The following is an 18,936-nucleotide window of genomic DNA, read 5'->3' as shown; positions in this document are numbered from 1 at the left end:
TGAAAGGTGGAATTTAGGCAAATTCCTGGTGGTTTGGGTTTTTTTTTAATCTTCATTTTCCCCTATCGGCTTCATAATCAGTGTTGATGGTGGTATTTGATACATTATCTTCCTTATCTTCCTTCTGAAACCCTGCCTTCTCCCTGACTTTCCCATCACTGTAGACGGCACTACCATTCTTCCCATCTCACAATCCCGCAACCTTGGTGTCATCGTCGACTCTGCTCTCTTGTTGACCCCTCACATCTGATCCATCACCAAAAACTGCCACTCTCACCTCCGCAACATTGCCAAGATCTGCCCTTTCCTCTCCATCCAAACCACCACCCTGCTGGTACAATCTCTCATCCTATCCCGAGTGGATTACTGCATCAGCCTGCTCTCTGATCTCCCATCCTGCTGTCTCTCCCCACTTCAGCCTATAATTCACGCCGCTGCCCAGATCATCTTTGTGCAGAAATGATCTGGGCATGTTACTCCCCTCCTCAAAAATCTTCAGTGGCTGCCAGTCAACCTACGCATCAGGCAAAAACTCCTCACCCTCGGCTTCATGGCTGCCCATCACCTCGCCCCCTCCTACCTCACCTCCCTTCTTTCCTTCTCCAGCCCAGCCCACACTCTCCGCTCCTCTGCTGCTAACCTCCTCACTGGGCCTTGTTCTCGCCTGTCCTGCCGTCGACCCCCAGCCCACATCCTCCCCCTGGCCTGAAATGCCCTCCCTCCGCACATCCGCCAAGCTAGCTCTCTTCCTCCTTTCAAAGCCCTACTGAGAGCTCACCTCCTCCAGGAGGCCTTCCCACACTGAACCCCCTCCTTCCTCTCCCCCTCCCCATCTGCCTGCCCTACCTCCTTCCCCTCCCCACAGCACCTGTATATCAGTTTGTACATATTTATTGCTCTATTTATTTTACTTGTACATATTTACTATTCTATTTATTTTATTTTGTTAATATGTTTTGTTGACTGTCTCCCCCTTCTAGACTATGAGCCCGTTGTTGGGTAGGGACCGTCTCTATATGTTGCCAACTTGTACTTCCCAAGCGCTTAGTACAGTGCTCTGCACACAGTAAACACTCAATAAATATGATTGAATAAATGAATGAATGATAAGCGTTTATGTGCCAAGCACTGTACTAAGTGCTGGGGGAGAAATAAGCTAATCAGGTTCCATATGAGACTCACCACCTAAGTAGAGGGGAGAACGGGTATTGATTCCCCATTTTGCAGTTGAGACAACTGTGAGGCAATGAAAAATTGAGAGACATGTTCAAGGTCACACAATCAGTCAGTCATATTTGTTGAGTGGCTACTGTGTGCAGAGCACTGTACTAAGCTCTGGGGAGAGTACAATTCAACAATAAACACTTTCCCAGAGCACAACGAACTTACAGATACTAATATGAATAACTCAGTGACAGATATGGATGTAAGTGATGTAGGGCTGGGAGGGGCGATGAATAAAGGGAGCAAGGCAGGGTGACGCAGAAGGGAGGGGGATGAGAGGAAAGGAGGGCTTAGGGAAGGCCTCGTGGAGGAGCTGGGCCTTCAGAAAGGCTTTGATGGCGGGGAGAGTAAATTGCCTGTTGGATATGAGGAGGGAGGGCGTTCCAGGCCAGAGGCAGATCACGAGTGAGAGGTCGGGGGTGAGATAGATGAGATGGAAGTACACTGAGTAGGTTGGCATTAGTGGAAGCAAGTGTGAGGGCTGAGTTGGAATAGGAGAGCAGTGAGGGGATTGAGTACTTTAAAGCCAATGTTAAGCAGGCAAGAGCTGAGATTAGAACCCAGGTCTTCTGAATCCTAGGCCCGGGCTCTTTCCATTAGTCCACGCTGCTTCTTCTTGTGCAGAGATTAGTGAATATAGAAGGAAAGGAGAAGATGTGGTTCCTGACCTTGAGTTTTCAGAGACAGACATATCAATTTTGTCTTTCTCTTCCTCTGTAAACTGTCTCCGTGCTCTATTCTGTACACTCCCTAAGGACAGTTGGTGGGATCTAACTCTACTCTACTCTTTCAAGTGCTTAGTAGGTGCTCAGTAAATACTATGGATTGGTTTAAATTTATATAGAACAAGCAATTTTTTGCCTGAATTATCCATTCATTCATTCAATTGTGTTTATCGAGCGCTTCCTGTGTGCAAAGCACTGTATTAAAGGCTTGGGCAAGTAGAATGATGATGATGATGATGACGATGATGATGATGATGATGGTCTTTGTTTAGTGCTTACTATGTGCCAAGCACTGTTCTAAGCACTGGGGTAGATACAAGGTTATCAGGTTGTCCTACGTGGGGCTCACAGTCTTAGAATAGACTTAGAATAGAACAGACACATTCCCTGCCCACAACAACGTGGTTCAGTGGAAAGAGCCCGGGCTTTGGAGTCAGAGGTCATGGGTTCAAATCCCAGCTCCACCAATTGTCAGCTGTGTGACTTTGGGCAAGTCACTTCATTCTCTGTTCCTCAGTTACCTCATCTGTAAAATGGGGATTAAGACTGTTAGCCCCCCGTGGGACAACCTGATCACCTTGTAACCTCCCCAGCGCTTAGAACAGTGCTTTGCACATAGTAAGTGCTTAATAAATGCCATTAAAAAAACAAGCTCACAGTCAAAAATAATAACAATAATAATGGAATAATAGTGGTGATAATAACTATTATGATATTTGTTAAGCACTGATTATGCATCATACACTGTTGGGGTAGATACAGTATAATCAGTCAGACACAATCCCCGACCCACAATAGGCTCACAGCCCAAGTGGGAGGAAGAACAGGATTTGAATTCCCAATTTACAGATGAGGAAACTGAAGCATAGGGCAGTTAAGTGACTTCCCCAAGGTCACACAGTGAGCAAGCGAGGAAGCAGTATGGCCTAGTGTGTAGAGCAAGGGCCTGGGACTCAGAAGTATCTTTAATATCTTTAAATTATATATCATAAATCACCTAATTGTTCATATTAGTATCTGCCTGGAATGCCCTTCCCTCTGCCCATCCGCCAAGCTAACTCTCTTCCTCCCTTCAAGGCCCTACTGAGAGCTCACCTCCTCCAGGAGGCCTTCCCAGACTGAGCCCCTTCCTTCCTCTCCCCCTCCTCCCCCTCTCCATCCCCCCATCTTACCTCCTTCCCTTCCCCACAGCACCTGTATATATGTATATATGTTTGTACATATTTATTACTCTATTTATTTATCTTACTTGTACATATCTATTCTATTTATTTTATTTTGTTAGTATGTCTGGTTTTGTTCTCTGTCTCCCCCTTCTAGACTGTGAGCCCGCTGTTGGGTAGGGACCGTCTCTATGTTTTGCCAACTTGTACTTCCCAAGCGCTTAGTACAGTGCTCTGCACACAGTAAGTGCTCAATAAATACGATTGATTGATTGATTGATCTGTCTCCCACACTAAGACTGGAAGCTAATTATGGGCAGGGAACGTGTCTGCTAATTCTGGTAAATTGTACTCTCCTAAACGCTATGTACAGTGCTCTGCATAAAGTAAGAGTGCATTATATACCATTGACTGATTAATTGATTGACCTGGGTTCTAAACCCCTGCTTGTCTACTATGTGATATGGGGCAAGTCACTTAGCTTCTCTTTGCCTCAGGTAACTCATCTGCGAATGTGACTCTGTGGTGGAGGCGGGATTAGAACCCAGGTCCTTCTGTCTCCCAGGCCCGTGCTCCATCCACTGAGCCACAAGGCTTCTCCTGTACCTGTCCCAGCACCAATGTAGAGAGAGCTCGAGCATGCTTTCACTCATTCATTCATTCAATCATATTTATTGAGCGCTTACTGTGTGCAGAGCACTGTACTAAGCGCTTGGGAAGTACAAGTTGGCAACATATAGAGACGGTCCCTACCCAGCAGTGGGCTCACAGTCTAGAAGGGGACACCGCTAAGTGTAACATAGCTCATCTCAGCGCAATTCATGTCACAGATAGATAATGCCCCTGCAGGCAATCAAGTGGTCAATCGATCAATCAATCAATCGTATTTATTGAGCGCTTACTGTGTTCAGAGCACTGTACTAAGCGCTTGGGAAGTACAAGTTGGCAACATATAGAGACAGTCCCTACCCAACAGTGGGCTCACAGTCTAAAAGGGGGAGACAGAGAACAAAACCAAACAAACAAAATAAAATAAATAGAATAGATATGTACAAGTAAAATAAATAAATAAATAAATAGAGTAATAAATATCTACAAACATATATACATATATACAGGTAGTACATAATCAATCACTGATATTTATTAAACACTTACCCTGAACAGAACACTGTACCAAGACCTTAAGAAGCAGCATGGCCTAGTGGCTAGAGCATGGGCCTGGTAGCTAGAAGGTCATGGGTTCTAATCCGAGCTCCACCACTAGTCTGCTGTGTGACCTTGGGCAAATTATTTTGCTTCTCTGGGCCTCAGTTACCTCATCTGTAAAGTGGGGATTGAGACTGTGAGCCCCGCATGGGACAGGGAATATGTCCTACTTGATTTGCTTGTACCCACCCATGCAGTTCAATGCCTGGCATATAGTAAGTGCTTAACAAATACCATAATTGGGATTGTCACTGTTTATTATTGTATTGAACTTTGCTAAGTGCTTAGTACAATGCTCTGCATACAGTAAGCGCTTAATAAACATGATTGAATGAATAAATGAATGAATTATTCTTAGTAAAACCAGTGCTGAGCAGCAGCAGGATATGAGAGCATCGAGGGCGGAGACTTAAGTTTGAACGGAAGAAAGCAATAATCAACCAGTTGTGGATTTTTGACCAAGAAAACACTGTGGATCCACTACCAGTGGCCGCAGATAGAGAGTGGGGCCTTTTGGGACAGAAGTGTCCATGAAGTCGCTACGGGTCAGACACAACTCGACAGCATAAGACAAGCATTTATTGAGCACCTACGATGTGCAGAACACTTTACCAGGTTCAAAGGAGAGTAGGTAGACTCTAATAATCTTTGACTTCAAAGGAAGTACAGTCTAACAGGAGATAGAGAAGCAAAAATACATTACTGATAGGAAGAAGCAACAGAGTAGGAAAAAAAAACGCATAACTTAGCATTGTGTTGTTTCCCGCTCTGGGTTGGAAGCTTTTCACGGGTAGGGATCGTATCTACCAACTGTATGGTCCCATGCTATTACTCTATTTATTTATTATTACTCTATTTATTTATTATTACCCTATTTATTTATTTATTTTACTTGTACATATCTATTCTATTTATTTTATTTTGTTAGTATGTTTGGTTTTGTTCTCTGTCTTCCCCTTTTAGACTGTGAACCCACTGTTGGGTAGGGACTGTATATGTTGCCAATTTGTACTTCCCAAGCGCTTAGTACAGTGCTCTGCACATAGTAAGCGCTCAATAAATACGATTGATGATGATGATGATGATGCTGGGTAGCAGCGGCACAGAAGGGAGTCAAGGGCGGAGACTCTAGTTGATGCATGGAAGGAGGCAATGGTCAACCACTTTCTTATTTTTACCAAGAAAACTCTGTAGATCCACTACCAGAACGATTGGAGATGGAGATAAGAGCGTTCTGGGAGAGATGTGTCCATGGTGTCACTATGGGTCGGAGATGACTTCACAGCATAAGACAAGTCGAATAGTGTTCTGCCTGCAGTGAGCACTTGATAAATCCCAGTGAGAGAGATAGAAGGAGAAACCTACCTGTAATTTATTTTAGTATCTGTCTTCCTTCCTCGATTTTGAGCTCCTTGAGGGCAGGGTTGGTGTCTATGAATTCTATCATATCAGTTGGATATATCAATTGTATATAGTATACTATTATTATTATGGTATTTCATTCATTCATTCATTCATTCATTCAGTCATATTTATTGAGTGCTTACTGTGTGCAGAGCACTGTACTAAGCGCTTGGGAAGTACAAGTTGGCAACGTATAGAGATGGTCCCTACCCAACAGTGGGCTCACAGTCTAGAAAGGGGAGACAGAGAACAAAATAAAACATATTAACAAAAGTAAAATAAATAGAATAAATGTGTACAAATAAAATAGAGTAATAACTATGTACAAACATATACATATATACAGGTGCTGTAGGGAGGGGAAGGAGGTAAGGCGGGGGCGATGGGGAGGGGGAGAGGAAGGAGGGGGCTCAGTCTGGGAAGCCCTCTTGGAGGAGGTGAGCTCTCAGTAGGGCTTTGAAGGGAGGAAGAGAGCTAACTTGGCGGATGAGCAGAGGGAGGGCATTCCAGGCCAGGGGGAGGACGTGGGCCGGGGGTCGATGGCGGGACAGGCGAGAACAAGGCCTAACGGTGAGGAGATTAGCGGCAGAGGAGCGGAGGGTGCGGGCTGGGCTGGAGAAGGAGAGAAGGGAGGTGAGGTAGGAGGGGACGAGGGGATGGAGAGTCTTGAAGCCAAGGGTGAGGAGTTTTTGCCTGATGCATAGGTTGATTGGTAGCCACTGGAGATTTTTGAGGAAACCATAACCTCTGACTCCCAAGCCTGTATTTGTTAAGTGCTTGCTATGTGCCAAGCACTGTTCTAAGTGCTGGGTGAGATACAAGCTAATCAGGTTGTCCCACGTGGGGCTCACAGTCTCAAGCTACATTTGACAGATGAGGTAACTGAGGCCCAGAGAAGTTAAGTGACTTGCCCGAGATCACAGAGCAGACTAGTGGTGGAGTCGGGATTAGAACCCATAACCTCGGACTTCCAAGCCCGTACTCCTGCCACTAGGCCATGCTGAATGCTTACACATTATATAAGCGCTTGGTAGAGTATAATATAACGGAGTTGGTAGATATGTTCCCAGCCCACAAGGAACTTACAGTCTAGAGAAGGAGCTTAGCATTAGTTGGTTTATTTTGTTGTTGTTTGTTTGTTTGTTTCAAATGATATTAAGTGTTTACTATGTGCCAGGCACTATTCTAAGTGCCTGGCCATGGCACTGAGTGGTCATAATAATAATGATGACATTTATTAAGCACTTGCAAAGTACAAAGCACTGTTCTAAGCTCTGGGGAGGTTACAAAGTGATCAGGTTGTCCCACGGAGGGCTCACAGTCTTAATCCCCATTTTACAGAAGGCGGAACGGAGGCCCAGAGAAGTTCAGTGACTTGCCCAAAGTCACACAGCTGACAGTTGGTGGAGCAAGGATTTGAACCCATGACCTCTGACTCCAAAGCCCGGGCTCTTGCCACTGAGCCACGCTGCTTCTCTAATGGGTTCTAATCCTCATTCTGCCACTTGTCTGCTGAGTGACCTTGTGCAAGTTATTTTACTTCTCTATCCCTCAGTTACCTCATTTGTAAAATAGGGATTAAAAGTGTGAGCCCCACATGGGACAGGGACTTTGTCCAATCCGATTTGCTTGTATCCACCCTAGCATTAAATAGAATGCTTGGCAAACAGTAAGCGCTTAACAAATACTATTAATATTTTTTAATGGCATTTATTAAGCGCTTACATAGTAAGCTATGTGCAAAGCACTGTACTAAGGGAGATTACAAGGAGATCGGGTTGTCCCACGGGGGGCTCACAGTCTTAATCCCCATTTTACAGATGAGGGAACTGAGGCCCAGAGAAGTGAAGTGACTTGCCCACAGTCACATAGTGGATAAGTGGCGGAGTCAGGATTAGAATCCAGGTCTCCCGGCTCTCAGGCCTCTCTTTTTTTCACTAGGGCTACACTAACTACAGTGCTCTATATGGAATAAGTGATCAATAAATACTAGTGATGGATAGTGTGATCAATAAAAGTGTGGAAATCCAACATCTCCCCAAGTAACTGGGGATACAGAGAAGCAGCGTGACTTTAGTGGAAAGAGCACAGGCTTGGCAGTCAGAGGTAATAAGTCCTAACCCTGCCTCCTCCACTTGTCAGCTGTGTGACTTTGGGCAAGTCACTTCACTTCTCTGTACCTCAGTTACCTCATCTGTAAAATGAGGATTAAGACTGTGAGCCCCTCACGGGACAACCTGATCACCTTGTATCTCTCCCAGCACTTAGAACGGTGCTTGGCCCATAGTAAGAGCTTAACAAAAGCCATCATTATTACTATTATTAACCTTCGACATCTGCGACTTTATGTTTTGTCCAGGTAACCTGGGTTCTCAACTGGTGGAGTATAAAGAAGAAATGTACATCACCTCTGACTGCGGAAATAGCTGGAGACAGGTAAATTAGTTGAACCAGGATGCTCCCAGAAATTTGGGGAGATCTGGGCAAAAGATCCCAAAGTCCTGCTCCAAAGACCTGCAAGACAGTGGTGTATGTGTGTGTGCGTGAGTGCAAGCAAAATGTACATCCCATCTAACTGTGGCAATGTCTGGAGATAGGTAAGTTAGCTGGACCAGTATACTACCAGAAATCTGGGAATCCTGGCAAAACTCTCTTTATTTTCCCACTCAAACACGTCCTCCCCCTGATTTTCCCATTACTGCAGATGGCACCACCATCCTTCATGTCTCACAAGCCCGTAACCTTGGCATTATCCTTGACTCCTCTCTCTCATTCAACCCACATATTCAATCCGTCACCAAATCCTGCTGGTCCCACCTCCACAACATCGCTAAAATCTTCCCTTTCTTCTCCAGTCAAACTGCTACCACGTTAATCCAACCTCTCATCCTACCCCGCCTGGATTAAGAATAATCATCATCATCATCATCATCATCATCATCAATCGTATTTATTGAGCACTTACTATGTGCAGAGCACTGTACTAAGCGCTTGGGAAGTACAAATTGGCAACATATAGAGACAGTCCCTACACAACAGTGGGCTCACAGTCTAAAAGGGGGAGACAGAGAACAAACCAAACATACAAACAAAATAAAATAAATAGAATAGATATGTACAAATAAAATAAATGAATAAATAAATAGAGTAATAAATATGTACAAACATATATACATATATACAGGTGCTGTGAGGAAGGTAATGAGGTAAGATGGGGGGATGGAGAGAGGGATGAGGGGGAGAGGAAGGAAGGGGCTCAGTCTGGGAAGGCCTCCTGGAGGAGGTGAGCTCTCAGCAGGGCCTTGAAGGGAGGAAGAGAGCTAGCTTGGCGGATGGGCAGAGGGAGGCCATTCCAGGCCCGGGGGATGACGTGGGCCAGGGGTCGATGGTGGGACAGGCGAGAGCGAGGTACGGTGAGGAGATTAGCGGCGGAGGAGCGGAGGGTGTGGGGTGGGCTGTAGAAGGAGAGAAAGGAGGTGAGGTAGGAGGGGGTGAGGTGATGGACAGCCTTGAAGCTGAGGGTGAGGAGTTTCTGTCTGATGGGCAGATTGATTGGTAGCCACTGGAGATTTTTGAGGAGGGGAGTAATATGCCCAGAGCGTTTCTGGACAAAGAAAATCCGGGCAGCAGCATGAAGTATGGATTGAAGTGGAGAGAGACACGAGGATGGGAGACCAGAGAGAAGGCTGATGCAGTAGTCCAGACGGGCTAGGATGAGAGCTTGAACGAGCAGGGTAGCGGTTGGGATGGAGGGGAAAGGGTGGATCTTGGCAATGTTGTGGAGCTGAGACCGGCAGGTTTTGGTGACGGCTCGGATGTGAGGGGTGAACGAGAGCGCGGAGTCGAGGATGACACCAAGGTTGCGGGCTTTTGAGACGGGAAGGATGGCAGTGCCATCAACAGAGATGGGAAAGTCAGGGAGGGGACAAGGTTTGGGAGGGAAGACAAGGAGTTCAGTCTTCGACATGTTGAGCTTTAGGTGGCGGGCAGACATCCAAATGGAGATGTCCTGAAGGCAGGAGGAGATGCGAGCTTGGAGAGAGGGGGAGAGAGCAGGGGCAGAGATGGAGATCTGGGTGTCATCAGCGTAGAGATCTGGGTGTCATCAGCGTAGACACTCAGATAATAATAATAATAGTGATGGCATTTCTTAAGTGCTTACTATGAGCACCCATATAAGCGCTGGGGAGGATACAAGGTGATCAAGTTGTCCCACGTGGGGTTCACAATCAATCCCCATTTTACAGATGAGGTAACTGAGGCACAGAGAAGTTACATGACTTGCCCAGAGTCATGCAGCTGACAAGTGGAGGAGCCAGGATTTGAACCCACAACCTCTAACTCCAAAGCCCATGCTCTTTTCACTGAGCCACGCTGCTTCTGCATCAGCCTTCTTGCTGTCCTCCCCGCCTCCTCTCTTTCTCCACACCAATCCATATTTCACTCTCCTGCCGAGATCATTTCTCCGCAAAGACATTCTGGACATGTCACCCCTCTCCTCAGTGATGATGATGATGATGATGGTATTTGTTAAGAGCTTAACTGTATGCCAGGCACTCTACTAAGCGCTGGGGTTGATACAAGCAAATCCGGTTGGAAACAGTCTCTGTCCCACGTGGGGCTCACAATCTCAATCCCCATTTTACAGGTGAGGTAACTGAGGCTCAGAGAAGTGAAGTGGCTTGCCCAAAGTCACATAGATGACAAGTGGCCAAGCCGGGATTAGAACCTATGACCTTTTGACTCCATACCATGCTCTATCCACTGTGCCATGTTGCTCCTCGAATGTCCAGTGGTTGCCCATCCACCTGGGCATCCAACAGAAAACTCCTCACCATTGGATTTAAAGCTATCTGCTACCCTGCCCCTTCTTCCCATACTGAGCCCCTTCCTTCCTCTCCCCCTCGTCCCCCTCTCCATCCCCCCCATCTTATCTCCTTCCCTTCCCCACAGCACCTGTATACATGCATGTATATTTGTACATATTTATTACTCTATTTATTTATCTTACTTGTACATATCTATTCTATTTTATTTTGTTAGTATGTTTGGTTTTGTTCTCTGTCTCCCCCTTCTAGACTGTGAGCCCGCTGTTGGGTAGGGACTGTCTCTAGATGTTGCCGACTTGTACTTCCCAAGTGCTTAGTACAGAGCTCTGCACACAGTAAGCGCTCAATAAATATGATTGATTGATTGATTGATTGATTCTTACCTCACCTTGCTTCTCTTCTTCTACAACTCAGCCCACACACTTCACTCCCCTCATTCCAATTTACTCTCAGTCCCTCCATCTCGCCTGTCTCACCACCGACCCCTGGCCCACATCCTCCCTCTGTCCTGGCACACCCTCCCTCCTCAAATCCAACAGACAATGACTTTCTCCTCCATTTCAAAGCCTTGCTGAAGGCCCATCTCCTCCAAGAGCCCTTTCCAGACTAAGCTGCACTTTTCCTCATCTCCCACTCCCTTCTTCCTCTCCCTGACTTGCTCCCTTTGTCATCCCCCTCCCAGCCCCACAGCACGTACGTCCATATCAATCAATCAATCAATCGTATTTATTGAGCGCTTACTGTATGCAGAGCACTGTACTAAGCGCTTGGGAAGTACAAGTTGGCAACACATAGAGACAGTCCCTACCCAACAGCGGGCTCACAGTCTAAAAGGGGGAGACAGAGAACAAAACCAAACATAGTAACAAAATAAAATAAATCGAAAAGATATGAACAAGTAAAATAAATAAATAAATAGAGTAATAAGTATGTTCAAACATATATACATATATACAGGTGCTGTGAGGAAGGGTAGGGGCCATCTCTATATGTTGCCAACTTGTATTTCCCAAGTACTTAGTACAGTGCTCTGCACACAGTAAGCGCTCAATAAATACGATTGATGATGATGATGATGATTGATTGATTGCCTAAGGTCATACAGCAGACAAGTGGCAGAGGCGGGATTAGAACCCATGACCTTCTGATTCCCAGGCCAAGGCTCTGTCAGGTCTTCATAGGCCTCAGTGCTTCTTTAGATACTGTCTCCACGTATGCATTTATGGGGTTAAGTACCCGATTAATTCTCTAAGCCGAATAAACCCATCAGCCATTTCTAGCTATAATAATAATGATTGTAGTATTTGTCTAGTGCTTTTTAGGTGCCTAGCACTATTCTACGTGCTAGAGTAGATACAAGGCAATCAGGTCCCTAAGTCCCTGTCCCACATGGGACTCACAGTCTTAATCCTCATTTTACAGTTGAGGTAACTGAGGCACAGAGAAGTGAAGCGACTTGCCCAAGGTCACATAGCAGAACATGTGGCGCTGCCGGGATTAGAATCCTGGTCCACCGTACGCTCCCAATAATTTATTTTGACTAGTCTTTTTATAAACGTATTAACAACCATCTCACCTGTTCATACGTAAACTCCTTGTGGCGTGAACTGTCTCTCCTCTGTGTTTTGGATTTCCTCAGTGTTTAATAAATGCCTTAAGCCAAATGGGTACTCAATAAATGCTACTACTGTTCCACCAGAGCACGGAGGAGAAGCAGTGTGGCCTAGTGGAAAGGGCACAAGCCTTGATGGTCAAGACACTTGGGTTCTAATCCTGCCTCTGCCACGTTGCTGTTGTGCGACCTTAGTCAAGTCACTTCACTTCTCTGGGCCTCATTTTATCATCTGTAAAATGGGTACTCAATAACTGTTCTCCCTACTACTTGGACTGTGAGCCTTTTGTGGGACAGGGACTGTGTACTTCCTGATTACCTTATAACTACCCTGTTGCTTAGTACGGTGCTTAGCATACAGCACTTAACAAATACCACATTATTATTTTTACTGCTACCGCTGCACAATAATAGCGGAGGACAGGGATTGTAGGACTTTTTTTCTATCACACTTTCCCAGAAGCTCAGTACAGAGCCCCTCTGGTTGCTCGATAAATACAATTTCTGCTTCTACACTTAGATTAATTCTTTGAGATTCAGCCCATCACGCTTGAGATCATTTTTCAACAGTCACCACCCCTCGGTTCCCCACTAGTAAAAAACAAAAAAGTGGTTCTGATGCTTTCTTTTAATTAAAATGTCCCCCACTGCTTGGCAGCATCTCATTAAATCTTCACTGGGTTGACCAAAGAGCGGGTTACGTATCAACAAAAATTGCTCCATCCCTTTGGTGGCTCATAATTCAAAGTGATCTAAGGTCTTGTGGTTGACGATGATGTTGCCTTTATACATTTAATGGGACAAAAAAACAAAATGTCAGCAGGGTGCAGAAAGTTCCCCGTGGGGTGGTTATTTAGACAATTAATTAGAAGATTTCACTGCTAGAACACGTCCTGCCACCGTTGACTGGTTTGACTTTTTGGCAAACCCACCTGGTGAAGAGCCAGGGATTGATGTCAACCTGAACTCTGGGAACCCAATCCATTGGAAGTAGTGTGGCCCAGTGGATAGAGCACAGGCCTGGGAGCAAGAAGGACCTGGGTTCTACTCCCAGCTCCATCACTTGTCTGCTGTGTGACCTCGGGCAAGTCACTTCCTTTCCCTGAGCCTCAGTTACCTCATCTGTAAAATGGGGATTGAGACTGGGAGTCCCATGGGAGACAGGGACAATCCCAAGGGATCTCACGGTCTAAAATGGAAGATGTAATCCCTATTTCAGAGATGAGGTAATCAAGGCACACAGAAGTTAAGGGACTTGCCCAAAGTCACACAGGTGACAAGTGGTACAGCTGGGATTAGAACCCAGGTCCTATTAATAATAATAATAATAATAAATGAGGTATTTGTTAAGTGCTTACTCTGTGTCAGAAACTGCACTCAGCACTGGGGTAGATACAAGCAAATCGGGTTGGACACAGTCCCTGTCACATGTGGGGCTCATAGTCTTCATCTCTCTTTTACCAATGAGGTAACTGAGGCACAGAGAAGTGAAGTAACTTGCTCAAGTTCACACACAGCAGACAAGTGGCAGAACCAGGATTAGAATCCATGACCTTGTTTCCTGGGCTCTATCCTCCAGGCCACCCTGAAGTGACTTTCTAGACTGTGAGCCCACTGTTGGGTAGGGACAGTCTCTATGTGTTGCCAACTTGTGCTTCCCAAGCGCTTAGTACAGTGCTCTGCACACAGTAAGCGCTCAATAAATACAATTAATTGATTGATTGACTTAGGCAAGTCACTTCTCTGGGCCACAATTTACATCATCTATAAATTGGAAATTACCTTGTCTCATCAGATGAGATTTACCTCATCTATAAAATGGCTCTTCCCTACCTCTCCACTCAATCAGTCAATCAATCAATTGTATTTATTGAGCACTCACTGTGTGCAGAGCACTCCCCACAACACTTACGTATAATACGTACAAATCTATAATTCTTTTTATTCATATTGATGCCTGTTTACTTGTTTTGATGTGTATGTATGTATATATAATTCTATTTTTTATATTGATATCTGTTCACTTCTTTTGATGTCTGTCTCCCCCCTTCTAGACTGTGAGCCTAGTATGGGCAGGGATTGTCCGTCTTTATTGCTGAATTGTACTTTCCCAGCGCTTAGTACAGTGCTCTGCACACAGTAAGCACTCAATAGATTTGATTGGATGAATGAATGAATGTACTAAGTGCTTGGGAGAGGACAATATAATAACAAACTGACACATTCCTGCCCACATTGAGCTCATAGTCTAGAGAGGAAGACAGACATTAATATAAATGAATAAATTAATAGATACATTTTTAAAAATGAATTAAACAATGACAGCTGTATACATCTGTGCTGTGGGGATGGGAGGGAGGATGAAGGAAGGAGCAGGTGAGAGCAGCGTAGAAGGGAGTGGGAGAAGAGGATTTAGTCAGGGAAGGCTTCCTGGAGGAGATGGGCCTTCAATAACGTTTTAAAGTGGGAGAGAGCAATTATCTGTTTGATATGAGGAGGGAGGGCATTTCATGCCACAGGAAGGATGTGGGCGGGTGGTCGGCGGCGAGATAGATGAGAGGGAGGTAAAGTGAGAAGGTTAGCATCAGAGGAATTAAGTGTGTGGGCTGGATTGTAATGGATTAGAGAAGCAGCGTGACTCAGTGGAAAGAGCCCAGGCTTGGGAATCAGAGGTCATGGGTTCTAATCCCGGCTCCGCCACTTATCGGCTGTGTGACTTTGGGCAAATCTCTTGACTTCTCTGTGCCTCAGTTGCCTCATCTGTAAAATGGGGCAAAAGATTGTGAGCCCCATGCGGGACAACCTGATCACCTTGTATCCACCCAGCGCTTAGAACAGTGCTTTGCATGTAGTAAGTGCTTAACAAATACCATTATTATTATTAATAGGAGAGTAGCCAGGTAAGGTTGGAGGGGGCAAGGTGATGGAGGGCTTTACAGCCTCTGGTGAGGAGTTTTTGTTTGATGCAGAGGTGGATGGGCAACCCCTGGAATTTCTTGAGAAGTGGGGAAACATTGCCTGAATGATTTTGAAGTGCTGGAATAGATACAAGTCCCTGTTGCTTAAAAAATACCACTTTTTTTTAAAAAAAGAAAAGAAAACTCTTTTGGGTTCCAAGCATATTTCTGGCTGCTGCTTCTGATTGAACGTATCTGGTTTGTTTTCAGGTGTTCGAAGAAGAACATCACATTCTGTACCTGGACCACGGAGGGGTGATTGTGGCCATCAAGGACACCTCTATCCCCCTGAAAATACTCAAGTAAGATTTCTGCCTCTTAGAGCCGGCCCGGTCAATGGAAAGTGAATTGTATTCCATTCATCCATTCATTCAATCAAATCTGTTGAGAGCTTACTGTGTGCAAAGCACTGTACTAAGAGTTTGGGAGAGTAAACAGCGTGGCTCAGTGGAAAGAGCCCAGACTTTGGAGTCCGAGATCGTGGGTTCAAATCCTGACTCCACCACTTGATAGCTGTGTGATTTGGGGCAAGTCACTTAACTTGTCTGGGCCTCAGTTACCTCATCTGTGAAATGGGGATTAAGTCTGTGAGCTCCCCATGGGACAACCTGATCACCTTGTAACCTCCCCAGCGCTTAGAACAGTGCTTGGCACATAGTAAGTGCTTAATAAATGCTATCATTATTATTGTTATTATTATTATCATTAAAATACAACAGACACATTCCCTGCCCACAGCGAGCTTACAGTCTAGGGTTGCCTCCAAAATGCACGGATGCGGCCCTGCTGCCACCCCTCCTCCTGCCCCAGTTTCCCCCAAGTTGGTCCTGTTTTCCCACCAGGTGATGATGATGTTTATGGTAATTGTTAAGCGCTTATTGTGTGCCAGGCACTGGACTAAGCGCTGGGGTGGATACAAGCAAATCAGGTGATGATGACTGAGAGGTGCTCATGTCAGCCAACTTTCCCAGAGTTCCCTGCTGCCGGAAAGCTCAACCCACTAGTTAAAATCCCTGCCCTTTCCTGTCCCTTCTCACTCCTGCCCTTTCCTGTCCCTCCTCACTCACTGTTCTACAAAAATGTTCTGGCCATGTTTCCCCACTCTTCAAAAACCTCCCGTATTTGCCCATCCACCTCCATATCAAAGAAAACTCCTCATCATTTGCTTTAAAGCTCTCCATCACCTCACCCCCTCTTATCTCACCTTCCTACTGTCCTACTCATCATCGTCATCATCAATCGTATTTATTGAGCGCTTACTGTGTGCAGAACACTGTACTAAGCGCTTGGGAAGTACAAATTGGCAACGTATAGAGACAGTCCCTACCCAACAGTGGGCTCACAGTCTAAACTCCAAGCCAGCACGCATGCTTTGCTTCTCTAATGCCACCCTTCCCCCTGCACGTCCACCTCATTTACTGCCATTGATCTCTCACCCACTGTAAACCTGTCTACATGTTTTGTTTTGTTGTCTGTCTCCCCCTTCTAGACTGTGAGCCTGTTGTTGGGTAGGGACCGTCACTATATGTTGCCGACTTGTACTTCCCAAGTGCTTAGTACAGTGCTCTGCACCCAGTAAGCACTCAATAAATATGAGTGAATGAATTGAATGAATGAATGAATGAATCCTGCCTCTGGCCTGGAAGATCCTCCCTCCTCAAATCTGACAGACAATGATTCTCCCCATCTTCAAAGCCTTACAGAAGGCCCATCTCCTCCAAGAGGCCTTCCCTGACTAAGCCCTCCTTTCCTCTTCTCCCACTCCCTTCTGCATCACCCTGATTTGCTCCCTTTGTTCATCCCCCTCTCAGCCCCACAGCCCTTATGTACATATCTGCAATTTATGCATTTATATATCTGTCTGTAGAATAGAAGTTCGCTGTGGGCCAGGAACCTGTCTACCAGCTCAGTGATTTCGTACTCTCCCAAGAACTGAGTTCGGTGCTCTGCATACTGGATGCACGCAACACAGTAGATAGATTGATTGATCATAATGGAGATAAGATATTCCCAGAGGAATCACACAAGCCCTCGTGGTTGAAATGTTGATTCACATGCTGTCAACAACCTCTCTCATCCAGGCTCATTTGTCCCTCTGGTTCTGTGAGAGAAGCAGAATGGCTTATTGGAAAGAGCCTGTGCTTGGGAGTCAGAGGCGTGGGTTCTAATAATAATAATGATGGCATTTATTAAGTGCTTACTGTGTGCAAAACACTGTTCTAAACGTCCCTCTGCCCATCCGCCAAGCTAACTCTCTTCCTCCCTTCAAGGCCCTACTGAGAGCTCACCTCCTCCAGGAGGCCTTCCCACACTGAGCCCCCTCCTTCCTCTCCCCCTCGTCCCCCTCTCCATCCCCCCGTCTTACCTCCTTCCCTTCCCCACAGCACCTGTATATATGTATATATGTTTGTATGTATTTATTACTCTATTTATTCATTTATTTTACTTGTACATATCTATTCTACTTATTTTATTTTGTTAATATGTTTGGTTTTGTTCCCTGTCTCCCTCTTCTAGACTGTGAGCCCACTGTTGGGTAGGGACTGTCTCTATATGTTGCCAACTTGTACTTCCCAAACACTTAGTATAGTGCTCTGCACACAGTAAGCGCTCAATAAATATGATTGATTGATTGATTGATTGGGTAGGTTAGAAGGTGATCAGGTTGTCCCACAGTGAGCTCACAGTCTTAATCCCCATTTTACAGATAAGGTAACTGAGGCACAGAGAAGCTAAGTAACGTGTCCAAAGACACACATCTGACAATTGGTAGAGCCAGGATTTGAACCCATGACCTCTGACTCCAAAGCCCGTGCTGTTTCCACTGAGCAATGCTGCTTCTCTATTCCTGTCTCTGCCACTTAGAATAATAATAATAATAATGGCATTTATTAAGCACTTACGATTTGCAAAGCACTGTTCTAAGCACTGGGAAGGTTACAAGGTGATCACATTGTCACATGGGGGGCTCACAGTCAATCCCCATTTTACAGATGAGGTAACTGAGGCCCAGAGAATCAATCAATCAATCAATCAATCAATCGTATTTATTGAGCACTTACTGTGTGCAGAGCACTGTACTAAGCGCTTGGGAAGTACAGGTTGGCAACATATAGAGACAGTCCCTACCCAACAGTGGGCTCACAGTCTAAAAGGGGGAGACAGAGAACAAAACCAAACATACTAACAAAATAAAATAAATAGAATAGATATGTACAAGCAAAATAAATAAATAAATAGAGTAATAAATATGTCCAAACATAGATACATATATACAGGTGCTGTGGGGAAGGGAAGGAGGTAAGATGGGGGGAATGGAGAGGGGGACGAGGGGGAGAGGAAGGAAGGGGCTCAGTCTGGGAAGGCCTCCTGGAGGAGGTGAGCTCTCAGTAGGGCCTTGAAGGGAGGAAGAGAGCTAGCTTGGCGGATGGGCAGAGGGAGGGCATTCCGGGCCCCGGGGAGGACGTGGGCCCGGGGTCGACAGCGGGACAGGCGAGAACGAGGCCTAACGGTGAGGAGATTGGCGGCAGAGGAGCAGAGGGTGCGGGCTGGGCTGGACAAGGAGAGAAGGGAAGTGAGGTAGGAGGGGGCAAGGGGATGGACAGCCTTGAAGCCCAGGGTGAGGAGTTTCTGCCCAATGCGCAGATTGATTGGTAGCCACTGGAGATTTTTGAGGAGGGGAGTAACATGCCCAGAGCATTTCTGGACAAAGACAATCCGGGCAGCAGCATGAAGTATGGATTGAAGTGGGGAGAGACAGGAGGATGGGAGATCAGAGAGAAGGCTGATGCAGTAGTCCAAACGGGATAGGAT

At 45.7% G+C, this 18,936-nt stretch overlaps 1 protein-coding gene across 4 annotated transcripts in view; it reads left to right on the top strand.

Moving 5' to 3' along the window:
- SORCS2 (sortilin related VPS10 domain containing receptor 2) overlaps positions 1-18,936 on the top strand; it is a 1,193,773-nt gene that overhangs the window by 1,041,569 nt on the left and 133,268 nt on the right. For all 4 annotated transcript variants that reach the window (XM_038745537.1, XM_038745536.1, XM_038745535.1 and 1 more), the window contains exons 12-13: positions 8,085-8,161; positions 15,334-15,425. In XM_038745537.1, coding sequence (XP_038601465.1) covers positions 8,085-8,161; positions 15,334-15,425 — 169 coding nt within the window. The remainder of the gene's footprint in view (positions 1-8,084; positions 8,162-15,333; positions 15,426-18,936) is intronic.

The sequence above is a fragment of the Tachyglossus aculeatus genome, chromosome 4 (genome assembly GCF_015852505.1).
Source record: "Tachyglossus aculeatus isolate mTacAcu1 chromosome 4, mTacAcu1.pri, whole genome shotgun sequence".
Classification (NCBI taxonomy): domain Eukaryota; kingdom Metazoa; phylum Chordata; class Mammalia; order Monotremata; family Tachyglossidae; genus Tachyglossus; species Tachyglossus aculeatus.
Note: the sequence above shows the minus strand (reverse complement) of the source record. Positions and strands in the feature narration are given on the sequence as shown.